General features: G+C 43.3%; 1 protein-coding gene across 1 annotated transcript in view; it reads right to left on the reverse strand.

Moving 5' to 3' along the window:
* Positions 1–7,082: 7,082 nt before the first annotated feature.
* ARHGEF28 (Rho guanine nucleotide exchange factor (GEF) 28) overlaps positions 7,083–13,521 on the reverse strand; it is a 45,429-nt gene continuing 38,990 nt past the window's right edge. The window contains exon 24 of the mRNA XM_010144159.1: positions 7,083–7,243. Within this exon, the coding sequence (XP_010142461.1) occupies positions 7,083–7,243 (161 nt within the window). The remainder of the gene's footprint in view (positions 7,244–13,521) is intronic.

Raw genomic sequence — 13,521 nt, forward strand, 5'->3', positions numbered from 1 at the left:
AATTGAAATTATAGTTGGAAAGATTGCATTCTGGGGAATTGCAGTTGCCCAGATGTTCTGAGCTCCCAATTTCCCAGAAGGAAGAATATTTTGAGTCTGGGGTCTGTAAACCATGTTCTGTTAGTCATGTTCAGAATATTCAAGAAGCATGTTGGAGTCCCAGCCATCTCCTGGGGGTTTTTAGTTTGTGAAACTCCAATGCAAACCTGCCTGCAGAAGAAGCAGAAGTGACATGCCCTTACACCTAAATGGCTTCCCCTCCTTTTGACAGTCTCATGCAATGCGGGTATATTGTCCTTGAAAGCTGATCTCTTTGAAGAATTATGCTGTAAATCAAACGAGAACAGCTGGTGTCAGAATTAGAATGGAACCGTTTCTGCGGTGCAAACTGAGCTTTCCAGTAAAACAGCAATGCACCCTACCTTTAGTCAATGAGTACTTCATATTGTGAAATACCCTTTACCGCTCAGTATTTATTTTACACGCCAAGAGTGGTTTCCCAGGGCTGTAAGCCACCTTTCACAGCCTGCCCACAACCATTGATCTTCAAAGAAGGTACCAGAGGGATGTGAGCCACAGAGCGGGGTGACCTGATCAATACACATGCTCCCCCAGGGCCCCACCACTCCACTGTGTGTCAAAGCAGGGTTGAACATGAAGTCACCTGTAGCACCCCCTGTGGCGTCAGCTTCAATGGCACTGAATGGCTTGGTCCTCGTACAGCTAGGTTTTCTGGATTACCGAGCTGCCAGCACCATTCAGCTGGCACCCAGGTCCCAGCCCCTGATGGGGGCTGGGAAGATGAAGTCCTTCCCTCTGTACCCACCGTTCCTGTTAAGAGCTATCAAGAGGAACACGACCTGTAGCTCATCTGCAACATTAGTGAGCATCCCTAGTTTCCCTGGGAGTTCACTCACCATCCACCATCAGCCACAAGCAAGCTCTGCTTTCATCTATTCCTCCCAAATTTCACTTGATGATAAAAAATTCTCCTGAGCCAGACGCAGGAAAGTATAAACAATGCCCTCTAGCCTGAAGCTTTACATGTTTCACTGAGGACTTAAAACTAAAGAAATTATCTTGCTAAATCTACCTGCAGAAAGCCTGGGCAACAACTGTAAGGTAGTCTGATATGCTTAAATGTGTTCCACAGATTTCAACAGCAGCACCAGGATCTCCTACAGTCCCATGACTTACTGCCCAGATATTCTGCATGGTTGTAGTCCAGATACCAAATGAAGGTCAGCTGAGGCCAGGGCATTATTTCCATGGTGGAATAGAGTCTTCGAGCCATCTGGAAGAAGGAAGAGAATCTTACCCAGAGATACAGCTATGTGCCAGCTTTTTCTGCCCATATGGCATCTAGAAGCATTGCTAGATCTCAAAGTAAGTGACTGGTTCGATGGGTGTTTTAAAGGAGGACACACCTCAGCTTTGGATCCGCAATCTTTTCTTTGCCTGGAGCATTGACACTGCTCAGTCTTCATCGAGACACAAGTGGTTCTGGTATTATTCAAGCACCAGGCAACTGGAGATAATTTTATGAAGTCTGTGTGCCACCTGGTCAGTTCACCAGGTGACTGCCCACAGGTTTAAAATCGGACCATGTCTGGTTGTGTGGGACTCTGATAAGGAAAGCAACATCAGCAGAGAGGCAATTTCATTCCTTCCAGTGTTTTCCTTTTCATTGACAATTTCAGCTGTCACTCTGAAACCTTGCTCCTTACACATATGGAACACCGGTAGTACATAGTCAACAGCCTCAAAAGCTGGAGAGAGGCCCCAAAAGATGAGAACGGTTACCCTCCACTCACTGAAAGCAGGAGACACTCAGTCAGAGATATTAAAGCTATTTTTGTCTTCTTGGCTGCCCTTGTATCTTGATTGGGCTTGGTTTGATGAGTTTGTAACTGACCTGCAACAGCTTGTTATAGCATTCAACCAGCAATTCTAGGACAACTGTGCATATGTAGGAAAAGAGAAAAAATTTAATTTCAGTTAAGGTTTTACTTACTTCAACCAGGAGCGACACTAGTTTCTCACGTTCTTGCACTCTTCAAGAGGAGCACAAGTGGGCCTACAGCTGGACCTGTGAATCCTTAATGAGCTGAACACAAGGAATGCAGGCATCATGTTTGTTCACTTGCACGAGAGGGCAGGGGATTCATGCCAGTCTTCACAAGCCATCTTCAGTTTGTGGGATTGTTCATCCGTGCAGGGCTTTGTTGCTAGCAGTGGTAACCTGGGTTAGCAGAAGGTTTACACCCCTGCATAGCTCCTGTAGGCATAGTTTTGGTAGCTGTATTGAAAGCTGGTAAGAAAGTTCCCTTGGGTTTGTTAACCAGCCTTCATAGGAGAAATTCTTCGTTTCAGCTTGCATGCTTCACTGTCAGTTCTGTAAATATCTGATCTTTGCTCCACTGGGCACCAGATTTAAAAAATATGGCACCTAAACAGTTCTCAGATTATCAGTCTAACAAATACTAAGTCGTATAATAATTACTGATTTTTGTTCTGCAAATAAAAAAGCTTGTTCCCTGAAGGAGCCTAGAAAACATCCCATGGTAGGGGACACTCTTCCCAGAGGGCCTTTTTCGTATGTCTTTTCTCCTGGTCTCCATTCAGCGTATTTCAAAACCGAACCTGAGAATTCTACAGGTGCTGCAGACCTCCCTGCAGCACAGCCCTTCCATGTAACAGGTGGGAACATCCTTATCTGAGTCTGCGACTGAGCAAGCAAGAAGAGGAAGAAACCTCTGCATAGCTGATCACAAGGACAGGAAACGGCTCTCTGGGAATTTGGGATCAAACTGCTGACCTGGACAGAGCTGCTGCCAGCACTGCTCTGCATCTCAGTGAAAAACACTGACATTCCCTGATGACATACTTGGACCGTTTCACTTCCATGGACCACAAAACACTTGCAAGTTCCCCCACAATCCTCTTAGTCTTTGGTGATCTCCTGATACAAGAAGCCTAGTAGTCTATTACCCGGTGCACTTTTGCAGAGCCAATCACTTTAGATTAATTCCAGCAAGGTTATCCTTTGAGGTTTTTCCTTTATATGGAAGAAATGAAACACTCCGGTTCCGTACCAGCATGCCAAAGGGAGACTTTATGCAAAATTCAAGCCACTGAATTCAGGCCATCCTCACAGTTTTATCTCAGAATCTAGCAAAAAGTGAGACACGAAAACCTTTCTGGAGGTTAACATGGTAAGATTACCAAGAATATTCACAGCTAGTTCTGCAGTGCTTCTATGTACAGATCTTTCTTTACTAGGTATGAGAAAACAACAAATACATTCATTTACCTTGGGAAAAAAAAAATGTCACAAAGCAACAGCAATTCCATAAGAAAGAGCAGGCATCCAACCTATGTGCAGTATACTAAAGCCCCACAACCTATACTGTTTCTACCTCTGTGACACAAACTGGGCAGAGCGAAGGCTTTGGATGGGAAGCATTTGGGGTTGGAATTCTTTTCAAACAGAACATTCTTTAGAAGGTACCCAAGCAGTCGTGCTATTTGTCATCAAATACATAAGGAAAACTGCCTCAACTGCAAAGTCTGCTTTCAAAATTCAGTCAGAGCAAGTTGTACACATTGCTTACCACAGCACAGCCTCTTTGCTGTTCTCTGAATGAACGCCGTGAACGTGATTTTACCAGTGGTACATTACCACAGAATTCGCACTTACTTGATTAAGAAGCAGTGAAAATTCTTACTTGCTTTTTTAACCTAAATGGGTGGCATTTAATTAACACAGCCCACAGGGCACTTTAAGTACAATGATTCATGTACCTTACATGGCAAATATTAATTCTTTTTTTTTTTATCACTTTAGTAAACAATCTTCGGGCAGTTTTGCTGAAAGTCTAATCTGTGTTTAATTTAGTCATTTGAAAATTACATGGATAGGCTTTGTGAAAAATCTCTTTAAAATGCAGCTAAGTGTGTTGTTTACCTCTATACTCAAAGAGCAGCCAAGTGAAGCATTTGTTCTATTCTGGCCCCATTCTGTAAATGTTGAATGTATAAATCCAGTGTAAGCTTGATCCTTTCATGAATTCCTTCTTTACCATTTTTATAGATTTGTTGAAAAACATTTTGTTGCAAGTTTTCCTTAAAAATCTCCCAAATTCATTAAATATGACATTTTTACTAGCATACAATAATAATAATGAGAAAATGTAGGACAAAGTCCAGATACTACAGTGAAGGAATCTCCCCTTTGTTAAATGACAGAAGAAAGGAAAAAAAAGAAAGAAAAAAAGAAAAAAACAAAGAGAAAGCTCAGCCTGGTGCAGTGGAGATTCATGGTACAGCAACTGCTCCTTTAATTTAAACACTGAAATTAATGACTAAATTAAATTTTGAGCTTTCAGAGGCAAGATGCCTTGAAAGGCATGGCAAAAAGAAAACACAATATATGGGATGAGTTAAAAATAAAAACAACAGACCTTGCAAATTAGCCCACTTCAAAATAATGTAACAAAAGTGAAGGGGAGAACTTCTGGATATGTATTTCTAATTAGAAAAGAAGACAAATCATTATTATATGCTTGACAATGACTGAAAATGCAGCCTGTTTAAATGTCTGCGTCTCACTGGGGCTGCATTTAAATTCTGCTAAGTATTAAGAAATGCCTAAATAATGGACAGAGTTCAGGAGTGCCTAATACATCTTGTTATAAAGAGCACCTGCCGAGATCATACTGGCCCATAGTTTAAACATTTTCTACAATTAAAATACCTAAAATCTAGAAGCCACCTGTTTCCTGCCTTTGACTTCCTCGAGTGCCAGAAGTTTTACTGTAAACACAAGTGAGCAAAATAAGACGCTGCCTGATGTGAGGTGGACTCAAGGAATCTGCACAACAGCTGAAGTCCAAGCCAGCCGCTTTTCAACTCCCAGGCCTTCAATTAAAACTGATGCGAGGAGCAATACTGTCTCTTCCTCTCCCAGTGGTTAAGATGCTTACATGGGAATTCACACACCGGGCTGGGACAGCAGCAATCCATCCAGCAGCTTGGATTTGACAGTAACCAGTACCAGATGTTTCAGTGAAGCAACAATAAAAACCAGACAGAGTAATTGTGGAGAAAACGACTCAGTTTTTCCCAATTTCCCACAGGTCCCTGGGCAATGCATATATCCTGGGACATACACTGCATCCCAAGAAACTGGCCTGGCTATTCAGAAATTTGCCAAAAAGCTGTCCAGATGGCAACCCTCGATTCACTGCTGACTGGTAAAACAGAGGGGCTGTGGACTGTCCTTACTATTAGGACCCTTAAGAGAGAGGCTGGATTCTCATTTTAATTCTAGTCTAACTGTGAAAAGTAAAGAAGGTAAAACATTTCCAGAAATTCTAAAATGTTTTTTTCTCTTATAAGGAGACATATTAAAGCAGTGCTGTCAGGTGAGCAGGAGGTCATTGGAAGGCTGGAAATAGAAACTGGAAAATACATCTGCAGGCCAAATATTTCCCTGATGACACTGGCATACCACTTAATACCTGCTCACTGAGAAGGTCAGTCACTCAGTTGTTAGCCCAAGATACCAAGTGAACAGCTGGTCTGGTAACCCGGTAACATACAACTCAGAAAAGTCTGCTTTTTGAGTAGACCCAATAGCCCACCAGACCCTGGAAGAGAATCCCACCCCACCCCCCCACCATGAGGAAACATTTGCTGACAAATATCTACTATCTAAAATTCTGCCCCCCTGCAAAAGGTTTTGCAAAATGCAAGTCTTAGGGTAAAACAGAAATGGTATGATGCTTGGGGCTGATCCAGACAAACAGGCAGGGTCAATCCTGCGCTCCTCTGCCCCATGAATTAAACAGATGTGAGACAGTTCTGCTCCAGAAGCTGTGCAGCTACACCCCTCCTGCACCACTGCTGATTCCATCAGCCATGCTAGGCAGCACCTGGTCAGTCCAGAGGGCTGCCTGCATCCGCCTGAATAGGCACATCCTAGGTTTTGCCAGCTGAGGTGCCTGGAGCACAGCTTTGGCTGTGCTGGACCAAGGCAGGCACTTCTGCAGCAGGAGAGAGTGCAAACCAGGAAAGGAGATGGGTTTTATTTTTTTCCTCCTGTTTTCAAACTTCTTTGGAGGACCTGACAATGAATAAAAGTTGCAGTTTTGCAGAAACACAGAGAACATTTATTCAGTTCAACAGAACTGTACAGTTATTTCCGAAACTCAAAAAGTCATGAAGCAGGTCCTGGTTTCTTACTAAGGCACAAACGATTCCATGAACCTTAAAGCAGGAAGGTAGCTGGCTCCTACATGGGAAAGCAGCAAAGTTTCAGAAGGGTTCAGTTCACTAAAAGCCTACTATTTTCCCCTTTCTTTTCTTCTGACCAGTGAGGTGGTTTCACCTGGTAAATTTTAATGCATAAGGGCACTTACTGAAATGAGTTACAGTTATAACACAATAACAAAGTTATTTACAGCATCTCTACACAGAAACTGGCAGTAGTACCAATACGATGATAAGCTTTGGGACATGAACAAGCACTTACAATTACACAGTTATGCTGAGACCATAAAAAACATCCTCTTATGAGCAGTTCCTGAGCCAGGGGATAAGGAAAAGGACCTGATAGTTAAGGGTCATTCAATAGGTCTTCATTTCAATGAAGATTATAGCCATCATTCTTACATTGTCTTCCCACGTTGTATCACAGCTATTAGAAGGTTATTGATCCATACTCTGATATCTCAAATAGTGGGCCCATCTCTTTTAACTTGCCCTTTTAAAAAGAGGACTCAAGATAAAATCACCACTAGCTTTCACAGCTCTTGATGGCATCTTTACAATTTCAAAACGTTACAGCTCCTCAGCCACCTATTGCTCTTTGCAAATTTGAAATCATGTCATAAATTAAAGATTATAAAACAAAGGCTTCAGAATAACTTAACTGTTATATTTATCATGGGGAAAATCTTGCACTGAATATTAAATACTACCCTTAAAGCCATTTGGTGATACAGAGAGCAACTACAGACATTCAGAAAAACAAATACAATTATATTTCCAAAGTGCTACTGAGACCAGAAAACAAGCCATCAGAGGTAAACGATCTTCTCGTCTACTCTGCCTCCACTTTCTGCATCCTGCAGGCTCTCAGGCTGGTAGTTCAGCAGCAGTGTACCTACTGGTGGCGGCTGGATGGATCCTTGGTTTGGCATGCTTGTTTGGGGACCCTGGATCTGTGATGCATTCAGATCTGTAATGCACAAAAGAAGGACATGTGACAATGCAGCTTCTGCCATGCCTGTGCCATTGTAAAGAACAAATCCCGACTTTTTCATTAGCACCATTTTCTACTTTGCTACATCTGTCTAGAAAGGGAAACACTGTTGTATTACAAATTACACTACAGCCTGCTGAGGGATAAACTTATCCAAATTTACCAAAATCTGTTAAGTCTGTCCACTGTCACCACTGTCACAGTGCCACTGTTGTTATTTTTACAATAAAAGAAATTTATACCCATACTTCACTCATCAGACACACAATAACGGAAAAGGAAAAAACACTGTCAGAGATGGGCTAGAGGGAAACATACAGCACATAATTAGCACCTTTATTAGTAATAATACAATTGTAAAAATAATACAGATTCCATTATCACACAGAATTTTATTTGCAAGCCTTCCTTTTATGGATGAAAAACAATCAACTAAGCAAACCTAGTTAAAAGTCTACTTCACTGGCACTTGCAGTCTGTAATGGATGTATCCCCATTCAGCTTTTTCTGCCAAGTTTATGTGTGTTTACTTGCACAAACTATCTACTCTATTCTTCTCTCAGTCCTTTAGGCGTGACATGGAGATAATACTTGCACCCAAACACGACAAATTTTTTTAATGAGGGTCTTTCCAATTTTCTCCTGCAAATGCAAATAAACAGATACTTGAGCTCAGAAGGCACTGATGATCAGTGCACTATGTAACAAAAAATAACCACGGTTGGGTTTTCTCGCTAGTCAGCTTTCTGTACAACTCTAGGCCCTCGAGAACTACACCTTAGTGGCTGGCTTTTCTACATCTCTATTTCTGCAAAACAATTTTTAGCATAAACCCAAGAAGTATAACAAGAGAGTGTGTATCCTCATACCTAAGGGATGAGAAAAGTCTGCAATGGACAGGCTGCAATAATTTTCACCATAATCTTGGCCTGACCAACCTCTGCTATTGCATCAGGAGGGCTAACTTTTCATTACTCCCTCTGCAAAAAGGATTCTGCAGGAAGAAAAGAAGCTTGGCATCCCTCCCACAACTTGGGTAATGCCAGAAGCGAGCAAACCCAGCACTGGGGTCCTTTGAGCCCTGATCACTCATGCAGAGAGCTAAAAAGGCATTTCGTGCCTACTCTGGTCCCTACCCATTCTCACATGTATGTGTAATGACAATCTATTACAAAGGAGATAGTTGGTTGATTTGGGGTTTTTTTGGTTTTTTGTTTTTTTACACACCATGTCACTCTGACTGGTGGCAATTTAAAATGACACCTGCCCACGTTTGGCATTACCCCAGTGCATGTGGCTTTCACCAGTCTTGTTCACTGAGGCAGAACTCTAAGGCAAAACAAGCTTGCTGGCACACTGCAAAGCCTAGACTCCCTGGCTGCTCCCCACCACAGGGTGTGTGGAGCAGTGGGAGATGATTATGCAATGGGCTTGTAAGAACACCTCATATCAATGCCTCTGCCTCCAATGTCTTCTCCTCTTTGACATTCACACAGCTGGGGGAGCAAACAGGCTTTGGGACTTCAGCTCCCTCACTAAGCCACATGTATGTTATACCTGCTGCTGAGATTGTAGGGTTAGTGGCAGCAGCAAGGTATTTGTAGGCAAACAGTGCTTGATCATAGTGGCATGACACAGAATGTTAAGAAAATTAATCCCAAATTCCCTTTCTTTTACCGTTTTGCAATTAATTTAAAGGATCAAGTTTCAGACTTGGTGAAAATCCAGAGTTAGTCTTGATTGCAGGTGAGTTATTTGCAATATGAAACAGAGCCAGACTTGATTCCCTAACTTAATCAAACAGCCCTGCTTTGTTACAGATGACTTTTGCATTTATTTATTTTTGATAGTGATATTAGAAAAAGATTATAATTGGCAGCAACAGAAGAAACCAGAAATACTCTACGTCCGCTTTTCTCTACGGAAACTGGATACTTCAGTTTTATTTATTTATTAAAAAGAGCCCGACCACTGAAAGGTCCTCAACCTCTAAATACCTACATTTTGGGGTAATTTTACCCACATTAATACTCCTTTTAAGTCCTGTGAGTCTATTCACCTTAACAAAGTAATGTGCATAAGAATACTAGGCAGAGAGCACTTATTTGAAAGATCTGTTTCCAGAGTTTATGAAGTACATAATTGGAGAAGCCTAATTACAAATTTGAAAAAAACCAGAAAAGAAACACCTTACATGCAGTTATGTTCCACCATCAAAACTAAACAGTAATTGCTGTTTAGTAGCTGTAGCTGTTTCCAAACCATTTTTCATTAACTATTACAACTCTACACACCAGAGCTGAGCCATGGAAAATTTCAGCATTCTGGAGAAACAAATCAGATTATGTCGCTATCAAAATACATGATTTATCACTAGTTTAACTGCTTTTCTATCTTACCCTGGTTTGTTTTTTTTTAAATTAATTCCGTTGCGTCCGGAGAACCTGAATAGCAGAAGAATACACAGGAGATGAGAACCCAGCTGCCACTGGGCTGACAAGTAGCTTCTCGGGCTCAAAAGGTTGTGCTCAATCCAGCTGAAGAGGGAAGGGGCTGGTTTTTGCTGGGCATTGGGTGGCACTCAACACAGGACCTGCCTAATAAAAGTACAATGTGTTCCCAGGCCGACATATTCAGCCTGCCGCCGGGGAGGGTGCCTGCTGTCTCACTGTCTGGTGCCATGCTGGAAGCAGCTGAGCCAGGAGACCAGCTGGTATCACAGGCGGCAGCTCAATGCCTCCCAGAAGCAGCTGCTTGAAAAGGGTGGAAGAACTGCCAGAATTGGTAATAACAGCCTCAGGTGAAGGGAGAGTGGGAAAAGGGGACCAATCCATCAGCCAGCACCAGTTCTTGTTATGTAGAGCAGAAACAGCTGCCAAGAAACCTCCCCCAAGCTCCCCGGTGCAGCACAGGAAAACCATCTGCCCTTAGCCCCAAGCAGGAGAACAGTGGGAGAAAACCTCCTCTTCAAATGCTTCCCAAAACCAGTGATGAAACCTCCAGAATCAGCCTTGAAAGCATCAGTGGCTGCCCACTAAAGAAGACGCTCAAAAAAAAAAAAAGAAAAGGGAGAGGGTGGGGACAAGCCAATTACCTGTAGAGACAACAAGGCAGGGGGGGACTGGCGAGGGGGGCCACAAAAAAGAAGACTCCAAAAAAAAAAAAAAGAAAAGGGAGAGGGGGGGGACAAGCCAATTACCTGTAGAGACAACAAGGCAGGGGGGGACTGGCAAGGGGGGCTGCTACTGGAAATCCACAGTCTGGGAAGCTCTCTTGTTCACCAGGCAGCTGGGCACCCACGGGAACCTCCCCAGCCCCTGTCCAACCCCACTCTCTGCTGCAGTCTGACTGATGGTCAGAACTCATTATTGGCCAAGAGACAGGTAAATAAGGACCACCAGCCTTTTATAAGACTCATTTTTTTTCATTATAAACTCACCCGCCAAAATCACTCAGAAAATGAGTTTTGTATTACTCCCTTTCTTTAAATTCAGCATTTATCTATTCTTTCCTCTGCTTCATTCCAACCTGCCAAGTAATGCTCCGGCAGGCTCTGTTCGGCTCAACAGCACACCCACCAGACGCGCTCCACTGCCCCTGCCTGCACCCCTCCTGCCTGCGCAGGACTTCAATTGCTGTCTTGCTCCTGCACCCCTTGCACAGAAAAGACAAGCAAAGGTGACTGTATCTGGCCAGGTCCTTCCTCTCGTTCATTCACACCTAAGAAACACAATTTTTCCTTCATAGTTCTGTAACTGCAGAAAACATTCAGAGAGTTCCAAAGCTTTAACTGAGCTGTAGCTCAGACCTTACCACAGGGTCTCTTGTGAGACACCTAGGTCCCTGCTCCCTCCCACTTCCGCAGCAGCCAAAGGCTGTCAGTATCTCACTGCATGCCATCCCCTAGAGTTTATGCGCAAACTGGAACACCCTTGAACTGTTTCAGTTATGTGAAAATTATTTCTCCTACAGAACTCCAGGTAACTCTTCCCTAAAGAGCCAGCTCTGCAGCTGCACCATGTATACCCTAAATAAACAGAGTAGCAGACCAGAAAAATCCATTATTTCAGTGTTGTGTTGGTCAAACCCCTCAGCAATAAGAGGTGTGCTTGAGGCTGGAGACCAAGTATTCAGTGATCTGTGACACCATTTCAACCTTCTGGTAGTCTGTTCAGCCCAGAACTGCCACACCAGAGCACAGAACATCATTTAAATCCAGCTCTTTCTCCTTTTTATCTCAGCTGAGACCATTTAATTAACCACAGAATACCCAGGCATTCCCTGTTGTCTTGTCTCCCACAACAATTTTCTCCAAAGGAGGTAGAAGCTGTTTCTAACAGATCCTGGGGAAAAAAATTATAAATTGTCTGGTACACTTGGACACATACTGCCATTTCCAACATTAAAAACAAACCCAATTTCCCGTGCCTCCCCCCTCTCCTCCCCCACCCCCCGGTTTTCCATGAGTTTAGCACAGGTATCATAAAGATAGGTATCAGGTAACTGCAGAGAGATACTCTGCTCCCCCAAAATAAAAATACTTTTCTAGGCAACCTAAACATAACAGTAATGGCAGACTGCATGCCTGCAGCACGTGGGGCGATCTTTCACAGGAGTTTTTAAGGGGACTTCAGTTTTCCAAACGGGGTCTGGGTCCAAATTCCAAGAAATGACAGCTAGTATTGTACAGGAAAGGAAAACAAGTGGCATTAAGCATCCTAACTACCATACTCTACCCTTCCTGTGGCACTAAGAGAGGATTAGGGGCACCACATAAACTGCTGGCAAGGTGAAGGACAAAGCACTGGTATTTGCAGGAATAATCTGGGATCAATACATACCAAAACAAACACAGCCCACGCTCCAGAGGGTGGGGGAGGTGTGTGCACAAAAGCCAAGTAAACAACTCATTAGTCACACTGATTCTCACCTTCAGTCTGCTGTCATAGGATGTAAGCACTTCCACATCAAACCAATGGCACGGATTTTCTCCTTCACCCCTCCCCTCTACCCTGAGGACCAGAGCTCTTCAGGTAAGCCTGGATGGCTCACAGTGATGATTACGGGAAGGATTATCAAGGCAATCCAAGAGAAAAAAAAAACCTCTGGAGTCTCTCGTTTTAATAGAAAACCCTCAGTTTTTCTCCTTCAGCACTAACCCCGATTTCACAGCATCACAAGTTGGAAGGGATTGTAGAGGTCCCTCTGTTTCAAACTCCTTGAAGATGGGTCAGCTCTCAGGCCAGGTTGGATACTTGGCTTTTTTCCCTTCCCGGCTGTTTAAAAAAAAAAACAAACGAAAAAACAAAAAAAAAAAGAAGGGGAGGGGGCAGATTTGGGAGGAACTCGGCGCATAACCACATAAATTTTCCCGAAACTGCATATATGGACTGAATTAATTTGCTGTGACTTTCAGAGATCTGTGTCACATGCTGGCTCTTTTTACAAAATAAAAATTTCATTAAATGGAGTTTACGGCACTTTAAGCAATAAATACGTTAAAGATACTCAAAACTATTACTCCTCTGAATATATAGAGTTAGGTTTGGTTGTTACCATTCATTTATAGTAAGTGGTACCAGTTTTTGTACCAAGTTCATCTGGACTGACAGCTGACACATCAACTTCAAGCCAAAGCTATCTGAAGTGGCAGAGCTGCTGTATTTAATCCCTCCTCACTCACTCATGCATAATGCAAAGCACAAGCAGACACCCAAAACCCAGTGCTAAGTCTACCGGGACTGGGATATTCAAAGGAATTCTAGAGTAACAGCCTCTCATTTGCCATTACAGTTCAATAACAAACGGCAGCCTAACTCCCCTGAGCTGCTGCGCTGGAAGTCCCCACCGGCAAATCCCTCGACACCTCTTTGTCTCTAATGATGCTCCCAGTTGTTTCCGTGCAGATTCATTAGTGACAGCCGAATCCCGAGGGAACTGCGGGTACCTCTGCCACTCTCCCTTTCCTCCCGGTGAAAGACACTATGATTTGTTTTGATGCCTTTTTTTTAGTGCCGGCTAGGACTTTCCCAATTCGAGATGGATTTTCCATACTGCAGGTTGAGTTGTTTACGGAGCTGATGGTTGGAGAAAGGGAACACCACTCGGCAGCACCAGACCTAGCAGGGCAGAACAAGCCCTTTGTCCTGGAACGGCCAGGACACCACTGCTTCCCACTTGGCATAGAAAAGGCAGCTATAAGCTTTGAGGATCTGAGGACAATGCCCAGCAGTTTCACTGGGAGTCAAGATTTC

This window comes from Buceros rhinoceros, unplaced genomic scaffold, assembly GCF_000710305.1.
Source record: "Buceros rhinoceros silvestris isolate BGI_N320 unplaced genomic scaffold, ASM71030v1 scaffold19309, whole genome shotgun sequence".
NCBI lineage: Eukaryota > Metazoa > Chordata > Aves > Bucerotiformes > Bucerotidae > Buceros > Buceros rhinoceros.